The sequence below is a fragment of the Ovis canadensis genome, chromosome 2 (genome assembly GCF_042477335.2).
Source record: "Ovis canadensis isolate MfBH-ARS-UI-01 breed Bighorn chromosome 2, ARS-UI_OviCan_v2, whole genome shotgun sequence".
In the NCBI taxonomy this organism is placed as follows: domain Eukaryota; kingdom Metazoa; phylum Chordata; class Mammalia; order Artiodactyla; family Bovidae; genus Ovis; species Ovis canadensis.
The window spans coordinates 84833429-84853585 of NC_091246.1; the positions used below are offsets into that span (position 1 = coordinate 84833429).

Here is a 20157-nt window from a genome sequence, read left to right on the forward strand (position 1 = left end):
GAGCAGCCTAAGGTGAAATGCAATAATGACACTTACCAGGTGGAGAAAGATAAGCGCAGAAAGGAGCAGTGAGAATCCTTTCGAAACTTTGAACACTTTAGAAAGGAAAAATCAGAAAAAGTTAGAATTAAAGAATGAAAATTAAACATTGTGAAATGGGTTAGAAGCTGTGTATTCAGTCAAAAATAAGCAAATATATGGTATGGCTGTGATCTACTGGTCACTAGTCAAGCCACTGGCTTCCCAGGTAAAGAACTCACCTGGCAATGCAGGAGATGTGGGTTCAATCTCTGGGTTGGGGAGATCCCCTGGAGAAGGCCATGGCAACCCACTCCAGAATTCTTGCCTGGAGGATTCCATGGACAGAGAAGCCGGGCAGGCTACAGTCCACGGGTTGCAAAGGGCTGGACGTGACTTAGTGACTGAACAGCGGCAAGTCAAGCCACTGGTAATACTGAAACAAACACAGATAGAATAGTCTGTGCCTCCAAGGAAGGAACACTCCATGCCAGCGCTGACCACTGCGACATACTGTGATGCTGGAGTCATGGCTGTCGAGCGTGCGGAGGACAGTTAGTGTGCCTGAGGAACGAAATTTTAATTTTACAGGAAATTCAAATTTAACTAATTTAAAATTAATTACATATGCTCAGTGGCTACTACAATAAACAGCACAGGCTGAAGCACACAGCAGACTGTGATGCCGTGCTGTTATAAAAGCAGCAGTGTGGGGTGTCTGGACAACTCCAAGAAGGGGCTTGTAACCCAACTGTAGGGAGGCTGGATTCAGGGAAGGCTTGAGGGCAAGGTGATACCTGAGGTGAGTTGTGAAAGCCCAATGAAGAAGTCTCCTTTTAAATAGAAAAAGCCTCCCTTTAAATAGAAAAAGCCGCTTGAAGAAGAGAATATGAGATAGGAGAAGGCAGGGCTTGCTTCAGGATCAGCGTTTTGATTAGTCTCAGGGGCAAAGGAGTCTATGGGAGATTGCCTTAACTTAATGGTAGCCTCCAAGGACTCTAGCAGGCAGGTTATCCCTGAACTCACAGAACAGGAGGTCTCACAGATGAAATTAGGATCCTCAAATCACACGGTTTATCAAATCAATCTAAAACACACAGCAAGAAGCAGATGGTAGGGAGGCAGCAGGGGGACAGACCCCTACTCTCTGGTTCCTTGCTTGTAAGGTGTTCAAATGGCCTCTCTCTCAGCTGCATCCGCCTTCTCCACGTGAGGTTATGGGACCAAGGTGGAGCACTGAGAAAGCGGGATTAGGTGACTGAAGATGCCTCGGTCCACTTATCCACGCTTGTCTTGAGAAATACTCCTGGCCAGTATCTCTGTAGCTTGCCACTTAGGCAGCTGGACAGCTTTGGGTTTTCTCTGTAGCTCTGGGGGCAATTTGCCTGTGTTCTGTGCTTCAGTTGTATCTGACTCTTTGCAACCCTATGGACTGTAGCCCACCAGGCTCCTCTGTCCATAGGATTCTCCAGGCAAGAATACTGGAGTGGCTTGCCGTTTCTTTCTTCAAGGGATCTTCCCAACCCAGGCATCAAACCCGCATCTCCTGTTTCTCCTGCATTGGCAGACAGATTCTTTATTGGCTGAGCCATTGGGGGCAATTTGAGGCTGACATTAATCTGGAAGTGATGCATCTCTCCCTCTTTCTTGTTTGTCTGGGAGTAGCCTGTCCTGCAGGGGACCGGACTAATACCTTTTCCTATCATATAGATTCTGCCTCTTATCTCACACTACTGGCTGATTCATTCTCTATGTTTAACAATTGTTATGAGTTACATCTGTCCTATTTTTTCTTGTCTTCAAGAGAAAATTTGAATATTCTCAGATAATAAGTAAATATACAATAAAGTAGAGGTCAAGTAGAAAAAAGAGAGAAGTCTGAAGGAGTGACTTGCTTAGAAAAATTAAAAGTGCGTTTGTAGACTAGAGAACATGACGAGACACTTGAATAACAGATGAACAATTTTAGAAAAGAGCTTGAAAACCTTTGTCAAAATTGTTATCTTGTGGCTACCCTAACCTGAGTTGCGTTTCAAACAAATCAAGGCCTTTGTAAAAAAGTGGTGTGCAGGCTCTTGGGGAGTTTATGTGACTGAGGGCCTTGGTGATGGTTGAAGGGCAAGTGGAGGTTTTGGGGGCAGGTGGTCAGAGGAGGTGACGAGAAGCAGAGAACGCACTGTAGGTCTTCTCCTCCGTGTGGGCCTATGGCCTGGCTTCTGGTCTCTGAGAAAAAGATGCCTACAGGTGAAAGCTGAAAGAAATGTTTTATGACAGACAGTGTGAGACACTGGGTTCCAGTCCGAGTTACCACAGGTTTCAGAGGGAAGAGTGGGTGGAGGGCTAGTCTGTGTAAAGATGGTGCCCATATGACAATGAGTCTCTCTAATAACGTTGGAGGCAGGGCCTGATGGAAGGATGTCAGACACCCAGCAACTTTTGACAGGGAGTTTGAGGTCATGTGTGATCTGGTCAGGAAAGAACTAGGGAAATGTGACTCATTACTGGGACCTTGCTTGTGTCCATGGAACAGTTAGTCTAGCAAACTCTAAGTACCATTGTCCATCAAAATGTAATACTACAAAAAAGCAGTTGTGTGGTTATAGAGTATTGAACAAATTATAATTTAAGAACTGACTCCAAACACAGGTAGTCAAGGACAAGGTGAACTCTCTAAAGGCAGAAAATTTTGGTGTGTAATTCACTTCTGTATCCCAGTACCCTGAACAGTGTCTGACACTTTCTAGGCATTTTAGTTTCTTCTTTGATTTTATTCTTTTAATAGATAGTAGATATCTATTAAAAGAATTAGTGAGTGGAGCTAATTTAGGGTCCTGATGCTATCTTGGGGAAAGTCTTATCATATGGAATTGGTCATGCAGGGAGTAGGTTCTTGAAATGGAATCCGTAGCTCTATTATTTTGGAATTTTGTGGTTGCTGCATTACTCTCACAGTTCTATAAGATGTTCTCCCTAGAGATGGGTTTGGTTTGAGACTGCTGGAAATGGCCTGGTTCTATCAGAAGTAGCATTCCTGCCTATCATGTAAAGGAAATGTCATTGCCAGCTAAGTGGTTTGTTTTGGAACGTATGCCCCAGTGCTTGTTGTGATTGGAAGGCATTCCACAGATGTGAACCCCAGATCACATGATTTGTCTTACATCTGAAGGGTTCCTCTCTCACTGAGAAACAGAGAGGCCACATTCTTTTAACTCAGGATAACCAGTCCCTCCAGAAAGGCCCAGCTGGGGCACTGGCCGAAGGGCCAGCAGCCCTGGGGAATATAGCACGGATCTCTTCGATCATCAGCAGGGGAATGAAGACTTTGCAACATTTCATGAAGAATGGCTGGGGATTTCAGGTTTGATTAAAGTGGAGTAACAAAGGAGCATCGTTTAAACCAGCCCTGGAAGGGAGGGGCAGGAAAAAATGGGTTTCGATTTTTAACATGCGAATTTATTGCTAATTTTGTTGAAATATGTGACTGACAGATACCACGTTAGTGAGACTAAGTAAAACCATCTCTTTCAAACAGCTTTCAATTTTAGATGGTTCTTCCTTCTTCTGCTCTTTTTCACCTGAGGGCATGGCCAGTATTGCTACTCAGAGAAAAACATGCTGCTAAAAGGTCTAAGTTTATAGCTTCCAGATATTACTAAATTTTTGACATTGAATAAAAAAGGACTTATAACTTTAAGAGGAAATTCTTCAGTAATGAAAAAGTGGTCAGAAAACTTTTGCTTAATAGTTCCCAGAGAGAGTGACATGTGTGCATTTTGACCACAGAAGTCGTAACTTGGTGGCGGGAAGTGCTGTTTGGAGTTAAATAAAGGCACGCAGGTTGTAAGTAGGCACTCCACGTGAGGAGCTACGCTTGTACAGAGGTGCGAGTTACTCATATGTGTGTACTTAATGTCAGATGGTGGATATGAGTTAGATACCTGGAAACATTGAAGGAAGAAAGTGTTCTCAGCTAAATTAAAATCCGATTTTCAAAACTTGCGAAAACACTTGGTTCATGACCTCCCCTCTGAGACCTTTAACAAACCAATTACATTTCATTTTGACCACACAGTTCAGAGTCCTAACTATACTAAAATATGGGTTTCAGTATGTATAAAATTAGTCTTTTTCAATAAAGCAGTTTTAGTTATAAAAGTGCTATAGATAATTGGAAAATTCAGAAGCTTAGGGGAAAAAATTCCTGCAGTCTCAATACCTCACAACAAGTATCCTATGTAATTTTGTGTATCTCATTTTCATTTATATAGTCTTGCTCAAGGGTGGGCAAAAGCACAGCCTGTGAACCAAATCTACTTTCCATCTGTTTTTGTATAGCCTGTAAACTAAGAATGGTTTTTACATTTTTAAATGTTTAAAAAATGAATTAAAGAATAATATTTCATGATGTGAAAATTATGGTAAATTCAAATTTCAGTGTTCATTAATGCAGTTTTATTGGAACATGGCCACACTAATTCATTTATATATATTATCTATAGTTGCTTTGGGGCTACAACAGCAGAGTTTAGTAGTTGCAACAGAGACATATGGCTTGCAAAGCATGAAATGTTTATCTGATCCTCAATAGAAAAAGGCTTCTGACCCCTGGTCAAGCCTCAGCGTTTGTCTGTGTTCTACAACTATTTGTTAATATAACCATAAATTTTATAGCCATGTAATATTCCATCAAGTGACTAAAGCTGACTTAAATGTACTTCTGTTATTGAATATCAGATTATTTCTAACTTTTGTCTGTTATTAACATTAAGAATGCAGCTCAATTCCAGAAAAATAAACGACCCAATCAAAAAATGGGCCAAAGAACTAAATAGACATTTCTCCAAAGAAGACATACGGATGGCTAACAAACACATGAAAAGATGCTCAACATCACTCATTATTAGAGAAATGCAAATCAAAACCACAATAAGGTACCACTTCACACCAGTCAGAATGGCTGCGATCCAAAAATCTGCAAGCAATAAATGCTGGAGAGGGTGTGGAGAAAAGGGAACCCTCCTACACTGTTGGTGGGAATGCAAACTAGTACAGCCACTATGGAGAACAGTGTGGAGATTCCTTAAAAAATTGCAAATAGAACTGCCTTATGACCCAGCAATCCCACTTCTGGGCATACACACCGAGGAAACCAGAATTGAAAGAGACACATGTACCCCAGTGTTCATCGCAGCACTGTTTATAATAGCCAGGACATGGAAACAACCTAGATGTCCATCAGCAGATGAATGGATAAGCAAGCTGTGGTACATATACACAATGGAGTATTACTCAGCCGTTAAAAAGAATTCATTTGAATCAGTTCTGATGAGATGGATGAAACTGGAGCCGATTATACAGAGTGAAGTAAGCCAGAAAGAAAAACACCAGTACAGTATACTAACACATATATATGGAATTTAGGAAGATGGCAATGATGACCCTGTATGCAAGACAGGGAAAGAGACACAGATGTGTATAATGGACTTTTGGAATCAGAGGGAGAGGGAGAGGGTGGGATGATTTGGGAGAATGGCATTCTAACATGTATACTATCATGTAAGAATTGAATCGCCAGTCTATGTCTGACGCAGGATGCAGCATGCTTGGGGCTGGTGCATGGGGATGACCCAGAGAGATGTTATGGGGAGGGAGGTGGAAGGGGGGTTCATGTTTGGGAACGCATGTAAGAATTAAAGATTTTAAAATTTAAAAAATAAAAAACTAAAAAAAAAAAAAGAAACTAATCATAAATGGAATTGTTGGGTCAATGGCTTTAACTATTTCAAGACAGTTGCCAAGTTATAGTCCAAATGGTTCAATCAGTTTGTACATCACTAGCAATTTGTGAATGCCTGTTTTTTAATGCCTTCACGAACATCAATTACCACAATTTTTAAATTGAATTTTGATTGGTAATGAACATCTCACTTCCCTTATATTTTTGATTACTATTGGCAGTTACCATGTTTCCCATTTGTTTGTTCATCAGTTGTATTTTGACTTTGGTGAACTGCCAGTTTAAAACCTTTGATCGTGATTCAGTAGTTTTAAAGATAAAAAAACACAGAAATAAAATATTTTGGACTTTCAAAGCTTTTCCCTTATAATATATTCTCCAGTTTATTCTCCTTTTCTATAAACAGTTAGCAGTTTCTGTGATTCTCTTTCCAGAAAGAAGAAAAGATATATGTATACATGTATGTGTTTATACTATTTTTTGGCTGCTCTGTGCAGCATGTGGGATCTCAGTTCCCCAATCAGGGATTGAACCAAGCTCCTTGTAGTGGAAGCACAAAGTCCTAACCACTGGACTGCCAGGGAATTCCCTGTACTTATTTATGTATTTTTTCATACAAATGGGTTCTTTCTCTTTATACACACACACAGACACGCATGTGCGTGCACATGGGCGTGCACTGTTTTGAATCTTATTTCACTTGGATGTATTTCTACATCAGTATTTACATATTTACATCAGTTTTCAAAATTGTTGTATTATATGATTGTATCATACTTGGCACTTAACACTTCAGTTTCATTTTGAAAGTGTTTTTCTAAAAGAATTCTTTGATGAATGTGTCTGTATGCTTATCTTGGTGAGCTTCTGTGGGTGTAGCCATAGAAGAAATGTCTAACAGTGGAATTACTGAATCAAAAACAGGTACAATTTAAGTTTTGTGTTCCCAAAAGTTTGCACCAGAGTACAGCCCAGCCTATGTGGTAGGAACTTGCCTGTTTCCCTCTCTTAGCAGTGGGTTTCATCAGACATCTAAATTTTCGGCTATTTTATAGGCAAAAAGTAAGCTTTCACTGTCACATTTTGTGTTGCGTTTCTTTAATTGTGAATGAGGTTTACCTCTTTTTTTTATATGTTTATTGGTTATTGTATTTCTCTGCCCTCCACCAAGCAGCCAATATATATCTGAGGTGAAGGCTGTCAGTGGTTTCCTGACCTCTTTTCTCATTCTTTCTTTGTAATTGAACCTCTTACTATTACCCAGGCCATTCAAGGGCAGGGGGAAGCTGTATTTTTCAGACTTCCCTGAAACTAAGTTAGCCACATGGCTAAATTCTAACCAATGGGTTGTAAACAAAAGTACTCTGATTTTAGGAGATGTTTTCAAATGTAAGTGATACCTTCTCCTTTACTGTCCTTCTTTCTTCTGGCTAGAATGCAGACATAATGGCTGGAACTTGAACAACCATTTTGGATCCTGGAGGTGGAAGCCACATACTGAGACTGTGGAACCCAAGGTAGAAGCAGTCTGGATTCCTGGTAGCTCCATATAGCTATATCAGAGAGGAATAAACTCCTGTCTTGTTAAAGCCACTGACATTTTGAGTTTCCTGTTACAGCTGAATCCAGTATTAATAAATGCACTATCCAAAGCCTATTTTCTAATTAGGTTCTTCTTTTTCTTGATTTTCATAAGTTTTTTGTAATTTAAGAAAACTACCCTATGGCTCTCATATGTGTTGCATATATTTTATCAGCTTTTCATTTCAGTTTTGCAATGGCAATTTTCTATTAAGTTTATTTATTCAATTAATTCAATTAATTAAGCATACATTTTTATTTATCCAATTTTTGTCCCTTTTTAATATACATGAGTGTATGGATATATTTACTTTTCACATTCTCTCTGATTGTTTGAAAAATTTATATTCTTAAGATCAGGGGGGAAATGGTCTTTTTTGAATTTTCTGGCCATTTCTAGTATTCTCTACTGTCAGGTGTATCAGAATTGCCGGGAAAGGAGCAGTCTGGGAGCACAGGGGTGTGAAGGAATATAAGAAAAGGAAGAACAAAAGCCATCTGGGAAAATTCTTTGACTCTTTTTCCAACCTCAATCATGTCAGGAAGTCTAAACATCCAAGAGAAGGAAATGGGAATTGTTATCTTGTCAGGCACAAGACATCTTTAAAGCAATTTAAAATTAAAGTTTAACTGTTATGGTGTAATTTAAAACTTCAGCGCTGAGTGTAATCTCTGAATGTAGCAACATACAAGCTTCTCTGGTGAAAGGGCTAGAACTTTTATTTTATGTAAATGTCATAAAATCTATTCATTTACTCCAGTACTGTGGATATTCAAGTGGACTATAAGAAACGAAACATCTATTTTTAACCTCTAGTACAACCTACGTGCTTTTCTTTTCCACTTTCACAGAGATTTGTTGAGCCCTTACTGTCTTTATGAAATAGCTCTGGATATGAATAAGCCTGAGGCTGTGTCTTCTTTGGGTGATGTGGTAAGGTGGTGGCCAGGCATAAGGGGAGAAGAATCATGGATCAAGAGTCAGATCCCTTTGCACCACTTAACAAGCTGTGCAACATGGACCAGTGCTTGCCACTCTTGTGATCCCTGGTTCTTTGACTATAAAATGAAGAGTAGTAGTACCTTCCCATTGAGTGGCTATGAGAGTTGAGATAATGCCTGTAAAGCTGAACATAGCACAGTGCCTGACATTTATGTTCATACATGTTAGTTCAAAATTTGGAATTTATTATCACTTGAGAAGAGTAGAAAGAGAGGCAAAGGGGAGCTACTGTATGTTATGCATTTTTTTTGTAGATTATTTCATTTAATCCTTGTAACAGCTCCATAAAGGATTAGTCTTCATATATAATGGATAAGATGCAGGCTCAAACAGGTTAAGAAACATGTCTTAGATTACATAGTGAGTACACGGCAGACTCAAAACCCGAGGCCTCTTCAGCTTCAAAGCCTGAATTCTTTCCAGTGCACTGTGCTACTTTTAATTGTGACATAATCTGTATATATGTGAAATAACCAAATACAAAATATAAAACCAAAATCATGAAATAATAACATGAGTGGTTTGTTCATTCATTCATCAGTTGGAAATCTTATTTTCAGATACTCTTCTAAGTGCTAGGAATACAAAGTCATGATTCCATTACCCTAGGTGCTTATAGTTTTCTGGGGAGATGAATGAATACAAGTAAGTGAAAACAGAAAAATAAATGTTCACAAAGGAATGCCAACATGTGATTGAATGTAGCAGCTCACAGCAGTTGGGGAAGTGTGTGGCAATGAGTTGAAAAGGGCTTACAAGGAGGAGAACCTTGGCAGAGTCTGAAAGGTAGAGAAGGCACACTCATCCCACAAAGGATAGAGGTGTATACCAGACAGTGAACAGACCAGAGGCAGGTGTGAGCTATGGAACATCTCATTTCCTGACTCACAAGTCCATGTAAAGTGAAGTGAAGTGAAAATCACTCACTCGTGTCCGTGTCCGACTTTGCGACCCCATGGACGGAATTCTCTAGGCCAGAATACTGGAGTGGGTAGCCTATCTCTTCTCCAGCAGATCTTCCCGACCCAGGAATTGAACTGGGGTCTCCTGCATTGCAGATGGATTCCTTACCAATTGAGCTATCAGGGAAGCCTCAAGCCTATGTAAAAATCTGCAAGTCCATGTAAGCAGATTATAGAGTACAAGTGAGGAAATGCTAGACTAGCTGGGTAGGGCAACAGTGTGCTTGTGAACCAGGCTGCAGACAACTGCAGGGTCACATGGCAAAGAGCATGCTTATAAGGAAGGCATAATCTAATTAATCTACCACATTAACCAAGTCGTTGAGGCTGAAACTGAACCAGACTGACTTAAGAACTCTGGCTTTCAAACGAATGTGAACTGTCTGCTTGAGGAGTAAATTGCTGTGATGTGAATCGAGTTGGTTATTAGTATCTTCTACCTCTCTTTTCTGATTTGTTTCTCCCTTTATGGTTGCCCTTCCTTTTTAATCTCTAAGTGTCTAAACTTCTCAGATTGTGTTCTCTCTCTCTCTGGAGACTGTTTTACAGGGCCCTGCTGACTCACATATCCCCACCTAGCCTATCTTGTTAGTGAGCTAAAGATGAAACTGGTCTGTACTAAGGTTGTAATAACTTACGGAGGGAGGAATGTGTAAAATATTTCTACATGTTTGGTATTGGTAACTCAAAGTTATAATTGATGACTCCAGGGAATAAATATTTAATAATGTGCTAGAAGGGTGTATACATATATATATATATATATATATATATATTTGTATATGTTTATATATACACATATACATGTATAGCAAGTATATGTGTGTAGCTATATTTATCAGGTATATGTATATGTGTGTGTGGTTTAATGAATAAACAGATAGATAGACAGATATCTGAGGTGCATAACTAAGCATTCCACAAGAGAAAACTATACACGTAATTATTGTCAAATCTGACTGTATAAACTGTAGTATCCTGTGAGGCCTAATGGCAAAAGTGGAAAATAGGTAAAATTTGGTTATCTAACTTGAAGCATTCAGAAGGAAGAAAATTCTGTGTTCTGATTACTAAGACTCTAGTGATAAGAACGTATTAGGAGCTAAAGTAGAAATGGCGAGGGAGCCTCTTCATAAGGCCCTCTTGTGGGTACTTTGATTCCTTCATCAGTTTATGTAGAGCTGCGTACTCTACTTAAAATCAGTCAATAATTTACAGAGCTTAAAACATCATCATGGAGGTCAAAGTAATAAAAAATGTATCACAGAATTTAATTGAATGTAGCTACCTCATCTAAACTATGGCTCATTTTATTATCTATTTGGCTTTTTTAAAGAATCATCTGCAGTATGTATTCCTTCCCCTTAAGAGCGGCCCATCTATATCCTCTCAAAATCTGAAGAATTATGTTTAGGAACTCTGATTTATGGGTTAATGGTATTCACAAAAGTTAGGTGTTCACCTTATGCCATACATCATCATGGGTTGGAATCATGGTGGACATGTAGAACTTCAGAGCTAGAAAGAGTCCTGTTCTTCAGTTACTAAGTCATATCCAACTCTTTGCAACTCCATGAATTGCAGCACTCCTGGCTTCTCTGTCCTTCACTACCTCCTGGAGCTGGCTCAGACTCATGTCCATTGAGTCAGTAATGCCATCCAACCATCTCATCCTCTCTTGCCCCCTTCTCCTCCTGTCCTCAGTCTTTCCCAGCATTTGGGTTTCTTCCTGTGAGTCAGCTCTTTGTACCAGGTGGCCAAAGTATTGGAGCTTCAGCTTCAGCATCAGTCCTTCCAATGAATATTCAGGGTTGAATTCCTTTAAGATTGACTGATTTGATCTCCTTGCAGTCTAAGGGACTCTCAAAAGTCTTCTCCTGCACCACAGTTCAAAAGCATCAATTCTTTGATGCTAGGCCTTCTTTATGGCCCAACTCTCACATCCATACATGACTACTCTGGACCTTTGTCAGCAAAGTGATGTCCCTGTTTTTTAATACTTTTGTCTACGTTTGTCATAGGTTTTCTTCCAAGGAGCAAGCGTCTTTTAATTTCATGGCTGCAGTCATCATCCATCATGATTTTGGAGGCCAAGAAAATAAAATCTGTCACTGTTTCCACTTTCCCCCCAACCTATTTGCCATGAAGTAATGGGACCAGATGCCATGATCTTAGTTTTTTGGATGTTGCATTTTAAGTCAGCTTTCTCCCTCTCCCCTTTCACTCTCATCAAGAGGCTCTTCAGTTCCTCTTCACTTTCTGCCATTAGAATGGTATCATCTGCTCTTCATTTTTTTAGGCAAAGTAAGTGAGACCTAGGAGTACTAATTCACTCACCTAAATGACACAGCTGAATTGTAACAGAACTGGGAGGGAAAAAATATAGTCTTCTGATCTCTAGTCCAATACTCCTTTCACCATACTATTTGCCTGGCATAATCTCCTTGCAATACTATTCAGGCTTACTAAATTAAATCACTCCTCATTTTTTATACTACTAGATTCTGGAAGACTTAACTTTATCGTAAATGCTGCACAGGAGACAGATGGCTTAGAGATAGTCATTGTTTTAGAAGCCTTGGTCTGCAAAGTGACTTTGATATATAGACAGTTTAGTCATTATCTTATTATTACACTAGTGTTATATTTATTTTTGTTGTTAAAAAACACCTTTAGAAAATGGAGATATTAAAGTCTTGAAAAATGGTTAATGGACATGTCTAATTACTATATTTCATAAGATTTTTAAAATACAGAAATTTAGTAGACACATTTTGTATTGTGAATATATATTTAACTGATGGACTATAACAGCTCAAATAGAATCATTTACAGCTTATTAAGTAAATAAAAGTGCCTCCATAAAGATTCACATGACACCTAGCTTTTATTTCAGGTAGCTAATTTCTTTTTAAAAAATTGCCTAAATTTTGATTTACATGAGAGACTATCAGAACACCTCAGCAGTTTAAAAAGTAGCTTAAATGACCACAGATTTAAAATATAATATCAGATGGTGAATATTAACTTTTAATGGTCTCTGATAAAAAGTTATTTAACTGCCTCTTACTCTCTGTGTTATATTAAAAGTGTTATATTTCTGAATATTATTTACAACATATTTACTTGTTATTTTAACATCATATTTTCAAATCAAGATCTCACCAGAAGTTTTGCTAGTTTGCTTATAAGCTATTAAGTGACTTAAAATCAAGTTTTATTGTATGTCATGGAAAATATTATTTTCTAGCAGTACATGCAGTATAGCACATGACCTCAGTAACAGAAAAACAATTATTTTCATTTACACAAAAGTAAGTCTGTTTACTTGATGGAGGGTTTGTGTTTCGAGGGGTGCAAATCTTCAAAGAAATCTCTTCTTTTTTTCCATTAAAAAAATCTTTATTGGAGGATAATTGCTTTACAGTATCGTGTTGGCTTTTGCCACACCACAGCATGAATCAGCCATAAATATATATATGTCCCCTTCCTCTTGAACCTCCTCCAGCTGTCACCCCATCCCACCCCTCTAGGTTGTCACAGAGCACCAGATAGAGATGCAGGCCTAGGGAACAGGCTTGTGGACACAGCAGGGGAAGGAGCAGGTGAGGCAAATTGAGAGAGTAGTCTTGAAACATATGCATTATCATATGTAAGATAGAGAGCCAGTGGGGATTTGCTGTATGATACAGAAATCTCTTCTTTTTAATGTTGTTTCCCATGTTTAGGATGTATTATTTCTTTAGTGTTTCAAATCAGAATCTCAGGTACACAAAAAGTGAGACTCTGGTTTGAAATACCAAAGACATACTCAGTATCCCAATTTCAAGATTATTTGGTCAAAAAATTTATATTAGAAATAAAAAATGCTTTCAGGCTACATGATGGAAAATAGACATAAGAAAAAGTAAGACTAGAAAAAGTAAAAGAGGCGCCCCTTTGTAGAGTTTAAAAGTGAGCAGTTAAAGACCTTTCCTGTAATGTTAGGTCGATGGACTCATAAGAACAGAAAAGGAAATTTCAAGTACAGAATATGGATTTGAGTAAGATATATCTAACAGGAGTGGTTGGTCAGTTTGGCACAATTATCTTTCTCTAGTCGAAAGCATCAAGGAGGAGATTTTCTCAGAGAGTAGCTGAGCTTCCTTGGTCTGATTCTGCACATATACAGTTTTCTTAAACCAGAACCTGAAGTATAAAGATGTAACAAGAAACTTGTTGAAGGCTTGCCTGCCAATACTCTTTGATCATAATAAATAGTACGATTGCTCTGACTTTTATTATGAAGAGAATCACCCCCACCATCTCCTGCTCTTCCGTTGTCCCTCTTACCCCCAGTTCTGGCAGAATCAGTTAGCAGATGGCACTGTAGTCTTTACAGCAGCAAAATCGATCAAGTAATAATGCTGCCAATTCAGACGCAGGGCTAAAAAAAAATCACCAAAGATGGTTCTAGCAGCAGGAAAAGTGCAGGAATCTATACCTCCGGCCTCTGATGTAATGAGATGCCTCTGTTCTGGTTCTGAACTGATCTGGTCACCCATTAAGGTTGTGCAAGTGAAATCTCATCGGCGCTTCTAGGCAGGGTCAACATATGACCTTGGGAGTTCTTTTCTTTCAGCAAGGATAAGCTAAATCCTCTCCTTCATAAAGCCATTTGAGTGGCCATTTTAGGTGGGTTTTTTTTTTTCTTTTTCTTTTTAACTTACAGCAGAAAAAGAGATGATTTCCGTCAGCTGTAGGCTTGCAGTGGAGAATCAAGAAATCAAAAGAACGGAGATCAAAGAAAATTGCTGAACTAGGTGTTAGATGCAGTCATTGATTTTTCTCCAGTTGTAGTTTTAAAAAAAATCCACAAAAATAGTAACGCATACAACAGTTGAATTTCTAATATGTTTCTGAAGCCAGAGATTGCTTCCTTCATGCTTTCACATGTAGAAATGGTTTTGTATAATATGACATAATAAAGCAGATCCTTAGCATTCATGCTGTTTTGTTGTCAAAACCTTAAGAGAATCTACCAAAAAGATGTTTTGTTATTAAAACCTCTGCAATATAAATGTGTTTTTTAATGGAGACACTTAGGACTAGACTTATTATTTCAGCAACATTTATTTACTGGGAATCTGGAAAATTCTGACATACAATTGATTGCTGTTTTTCTCCTATCTATAAATGCCATAAAGTAACACCTATCTGCTTTACTAGTAAGACTTCATTTATGTTAAGGGTTAATTACTGTTTACTGCTGTTACTTAAGACTTAAATGTATAGATTCAATAAAATATTAATTATGTTTTTAAGTATTTCATGAGTGTGTGGGTTTCTTAAGTTTGATTTCCAACAGTTTCTGGGTAGCAGTAATGTTTTAAAATATGTGACAAACTGTTTTCATGTTGCATTCCCATATCTTGATATATGGTTTCCAAATGCTTATAATAGAATAGTCGTCATTAAAACAGGGTGGTGGCAGTATTATTAAAGGTAAAGACAAATAGTTCATTTCATTGGCATTTTATATGTTGGTATGCTATTTTCCATAGGGTGCAAGGATTGACTTGTTTTTCTTTCTGCTGTATTGTTCAATTAAATAAGTCAGGGTGATAACTTAAACACACAAATATTCATAGTTATGAATTTTCTAAGCAGTCTAATCTCCCAATTATATAGCATATATTATAGAGAGCTTCCCAGGTGAACTTAGTGGTAAAGAATCCACCTGCCAATGCAGGAGAAGCAGGTTTGATTCCTGGATCAGAAAGATCCCCTGGAAGAGGAAATGGCAACCCACTCCAGTATTCTTGCCTGGAAAATCCCCTGGACAGAGGAGCCTGGTGGGCTACAGTCCAGAGGGTCGCAGAGAGTTAGACATGACTGAACGACTCAGCACACACACATGAATATAGAGCATAATGAAATAAACATTATTATTAGAATTGGTTTCTGTAATTTGCCAGTGGATGGAAGAAGAGGCAAAAATGCCTGATTGTACTGACTTTTTGATTCAATAACTTGATAAAAGTTTTCTACAAAGTTTTAGTGTTTAGCCCAATTCCTGATGTCCCAGCAAGTTTATGATATAGAACAAATGAGGTTCAATCACAACTTGGAAAATAATTTAATATTTATATATTATCATATAGATTATTTAAATCGCTGTTTCCACCCCATTTCATATTATGATTCTTAGTCCACTTCTCTGTTTATGGGTTTAGACTCTGTTTGAGTTTTCAATTCTATGTTTATTGTTCTCTTCTTTTTGTATCATAGACAGGATCACGGGACCATTCAAATCTCTCCATTCCTTCAAGAGCTGCTCTTCCTGCTGACACAATTGATGTTGGGGATTTTTTGCCATTGAAAGCTGAACTTGACACAACTTACACTTTCTTAAAGGAAACACTTATAAACCCTGCGCCCCTGGCATCTTCTCAATCGTCTCCAGTGACAATGTCTGCTACTGCCAAGCGACCAGCTCAGATTGGATTATGACTTTATGAAATAAAAAGCATGCAGGAAAAGTTAACAGTACAATTAAAATTGTTGTGATGGGGGATTTTCTTATCAGTTGAATTTTGTTTCAGCTCAAGTGGCCATGGGTTTTTAAAAATTGTGTAATATCTTGATGTGTTCAGGTATCTATGTCTCCTCGAATAATGAAATAACCAACTTTTTTCCCCTCTAAGTTTTATTTATTATCACAGTTACTCATTTTTATGTAACATATTTTTAAATGTTAAAGAATGACACATTTTAGGTAATTTCCTTCAGACTTAAAAAAATCAATAAGCCATTTTAGTCTCTATCTATCAAAGTTGTTTCATACTTGTCTATTTTAAAGCAGGACTGCAATACTTTAATAGGATTGAGAGAGCTATTTGAAATGTATGCCAATGATTCCTGTCATTTCCTGGCAGCCCTGCCATGGTTCACTGAGCCCCCTCTTCTCTCTTGTCAGCTCAACTGAAGACAAGCATTTAGTTGCAAACTTTAAGCAGGTTGTGCAAAACAGAAATGATGTGACTGCTTCTCCTCCTGCACAATAATGTCACTCCTGGTCGATGTGAGAAGGTCAGGTTGCTCCTTGTAAAGCTGCATGATACCACTTGCCCATTTGAACAAGTTAAGTTAACTGCTGCATCTGGTCCCTGCAGGCATTGAAAACACCTCCTTTTTAGCAAGCCTGCTTTTGATAAGTAAGTCGAGCACTTGTGCTGGGAAGATGTCTGTGGTGCTTTTAGGCACTTTTTAAGGACAGTTCCCACACCAGTACAGCACATAACATATTTAGAATAAGCTGAAAAACTTCAAGGTAATGGCTGTTTTGACCTTCAAAATAGACTCCTTTTTTGTTTGTGTGGTTGGTAGGACCCAAGAGTGACGCCCATCTTTGATGCTGACAGAATTTAAAACAAGGCCATTGCCCTGCATTTTCTGCCTTGTAGCACACAAAAGTAAAATTGTATGTCAGGCCGAGATGTCGGGGAGCTGACAAGATGCCCCAGTGACATTTCAGCTAGAAAGAGCAAGTGTCTTGCAACCAAGTGGTCAAATATCAAATAATAGGTCAAGCAAGAAGGAGCTGAGTTCTAACCACAAAGAGGTTTCTAGGAACTTACTTGACAAGCTTTTGGGTGCTTTGTGGCTTGACAAAGTGATGTTCTGTTGGGTATCGCTAGACAGACTGTTCTTTATCGCCTTCAGAAGATCAGACATTGACATTGATTAAACTCTTTAACCCTTAAAGGTTAAATCCTTGCAGTTTGCATCATAGTAAGTGAAGAACAAAAGGCTATTTGTAATACGTTATTTGTTTTTGTTTTAATCATTTAACTCCCCAGTGATATTAACTTCTGATGTGAGCTGTACTTTCTGATGAAGAGTTTTAATACAAAAATCCATATTTTATATTACGTTTCATTATGGAGTTTCATTATAGATACATTAGAAAACAACAGTATGTATTATGGAATCTGTATTGTCTTAACTTAACAGTGACATTTGATTCAAATATACCCAGTTTTTAAGAATTTATTAATTGGCCTTGGTAAATAAAATTGGTGTACTATTTACGTATTAGCCAAATCAACCAAGTGATTTACACCATCTGAGATAACACAGCACTATTACTGTCATACTGTGTATTCTCATAGTACTGGGCCAATATAATAAGCTTTATATAAATCACCAGAAAGCTATTTCTATGAAGTAAAATAACATCTTTAACCAAATTTCTCTCAATTTTTTCCTTGGAGTTCTTTTTATTAACCATTCTGGGTTTTGAATATTAAAGGACATGCCCTGTGTAATGTAATATAACATGTATGAAATTCAACTTGCAAATTTATTATAACACAGAAAATGCTGTTGTTTTTATGTAGATCATAGAATAATTTCTGCATGTTTAAAAGTACTTTCTTTTGCCATTCCATATAGTAATTAATCTATTGGCAATATAGGTATCAAATATGGTTCATATGACATCATTGAGCTTCTAGTTCTCACACTGTAGAAAAACAGTGTCACCTTACATCACATATATGTCTGGTGTGTGTATGTTTGTGTTAAATCTGTTTCCATATCCTAGTAATTAAAGGGGAAGGAGCACCTTTGTAAATTTTGCCTTGGACAGACCTTGGTCTTCTCGCCTTAATTTTACAGTCTGTTAATGGGATAACACCAGAAATAAATGTATATGTCTCTCCATTAATGTGAATATCTGATTTTATAGATAAACTTTATATAATTAATTCTGAACTATAAATTCAAAAAGATTATTAAATCAAATCAAAGCATGTCACATTTGTATCCAACTAGATGCTAAAGGCCATAGAGACTGAAGGATGAGCCTTCTGAGCAATCATTAGTATTCACTACCAAATATAGTAATTTTTATACCATATGCTTTTTTCCCCAGAAGTCAGACCCAGCAGGAGGAGAAGATTTAATGACATATCCTATGGAGATCTGAGAAACTCTAGACTGCTTCTGAGCACCTCAGTGACCAATCGCTGCATATTTGAGATCTGTGTTGTGTTGACGAGGATGGTTGCTCTATCAGCTTCTTTACTTCCTTAAGAATGATGTATAAAGTAGACTTTTCTCAGGAGGACAACTTCAAATATTTTTGGAAGGGAAGAGAATTTTTACTTTACCCTTTAGTATGTAGATTTTCTTACTTTCTGTGATCTAGAAAAATACTGTATCGTCCATCACCATCAAAGGGATTCTTAAAGTTATTGTTTTGGCACCTAAATCATGCTTACTTATTGAAGTTTTTTGCCAGCATGTTTAACATAAACATTTTAGACTGATGTAATATGAATGCAGAGAGGTGTATGAAATTGAGAGAATTGCCAGAAAGTGAAAGTTGCTCAGTCGTGTCTGACTCTTTGTGACCCCATGGACTGTAGTCCATGGAATTCTCCAGGCCAGAATACTGGAATAGATAGCCTTTCCCTTCTCCAGGGGATCTTCCCAACCCAGAAATCAAACTGGGATCTCCTGCATTGCAGGCAGATTCTTTACCAACTCAGTTATCAGGGAAGCCAATTCAGATAACTGCCAATTCAGTGATGATTTAAAGACAAAGGTAAATAGCCTCTTAAATAGTAGAATGATAACTTTACCAAAATGTCTAACTTTACTAAACTTGGCAACACTATTTATTTCACGTTTATAATATCTGTTATCAAGTGCTCAATGAGAGCATTACTATTTTCATGTTACTTTATTTACCAGTTAGAGGTGACTTCCATGGCAATCCAGTAGTTAAGATTCTGCACTTCCACTGCAGGAGGTCTGAGTTTGATCCTTGGTTAGGAAGCTAAGATCCCCCAGCATGTGGCACTGCCCCCCCAAAAAAGTATATTTACAAGTTATATCTGAATTCATTCTATAGACAATACTAAACAATGGTAAATCGATCTTATTTTACTATGCACTTTTTATACACGACTTTTTTAATATAAAAAGTGGAAAGTAACTGATATTTGTTGAGCAATTATTCTATGCCAGCTCTTATAGCAAAACTCTAATGTACTCACATATAAACCTCTTGGGTATTTCCATTACCATCTTATAGATGAGTAACTGAGCATCTAAATTGTTAAGCATTTGACTACCTAAGATCACAGAACCTAGTAATTACTAAGTCCAGAGTTATAACTCCAAAGCCCACGTTACTTCTACTTTGCCAGGCCTGACTTCAAGAAATAATTAGCAGTTTTTAAAGAGGACAAAAAAAATTTTTTTTAATTTCATCATTAGTTAGGAATAATTTTCAGAAGTGTGTTTTGGTATGAAATCTAGATCATTTATTCATTGATTGCATAAAACACACCCCTCCCTCTGTATGACTAGTAATGTGAAGAAGAGTAACATTTATCCTTACCTTTCAAAGGACCCAGTTCAGTTCAGTTCAGTCACTCAGTCTTGTTCGACTCTTTGCGACCCCATGAATTGCAGCACGCCAAGCCTCCCTGTCCATCACCAACTCACGGAGTTCACTCAGACTCAGTCCATCGAGTCAGTGATGCCATCCAGCCGTCTCATCCTCTGTCGTCCCCTTCTCCTGCCCCCATCCCTCCCAGCATCAGAGTCTTTTCCAATGAGTCAACTCTTCGCATGAGGTGGCCAAAGTACTGAAGTTTCAGCTTTAGCATCATTCCTTCCAAAGAAATCCCAGGGCTGATATCCTTCAGAATGGACTGGTTGGATCTCCTTGCAGTCCAAGGGACTGTCAAGAGTCTTCTCCAACACCACGGCTCAAAAGCATCAATTCCTCGGTGCTCTCAGCCTTCTTCACAGTCCAACTCTCACATCCATACATGACCACTGGAAAAACCATAGCCTTG

The 20157-nt window shown here is 38.0% G+C and overlaps 1 protein-coding gene across 6 annotated transcripts in view; it reads left to right on the forward strand.

The window, feature by feature from the left end:
• The window catches only part of CCDC171 (coiled-coil domain containing 171), a 345827-nt gene extending 327820 nt beyond the window's left edge, over positions 1 to 18007 (forward strand). For 5 of the 6 annotated variants that reach the window (XM_069576620.1, XM_069576618.1, XM_069576617.1 and 2 more), the window contains one exon: positions 15572 to 18007. In XM_069576620.1, the coding sequence (XP_069432721.1) occupies positions 15572 to 15793 (222 nt within the window). In that variant the 3' untranslated portion in view covers positions 15794 to 18007. Of the gene's footprint in view, positions 1 to 7189; positions 7273 to 15571 lie in introns of all 6 variants that reach the window. The other variant, XR_011254379.1, reaches the window with a different exon arrangement.
• Positions 18008 to 20157: the final 2150 nt, after the last annotated feature.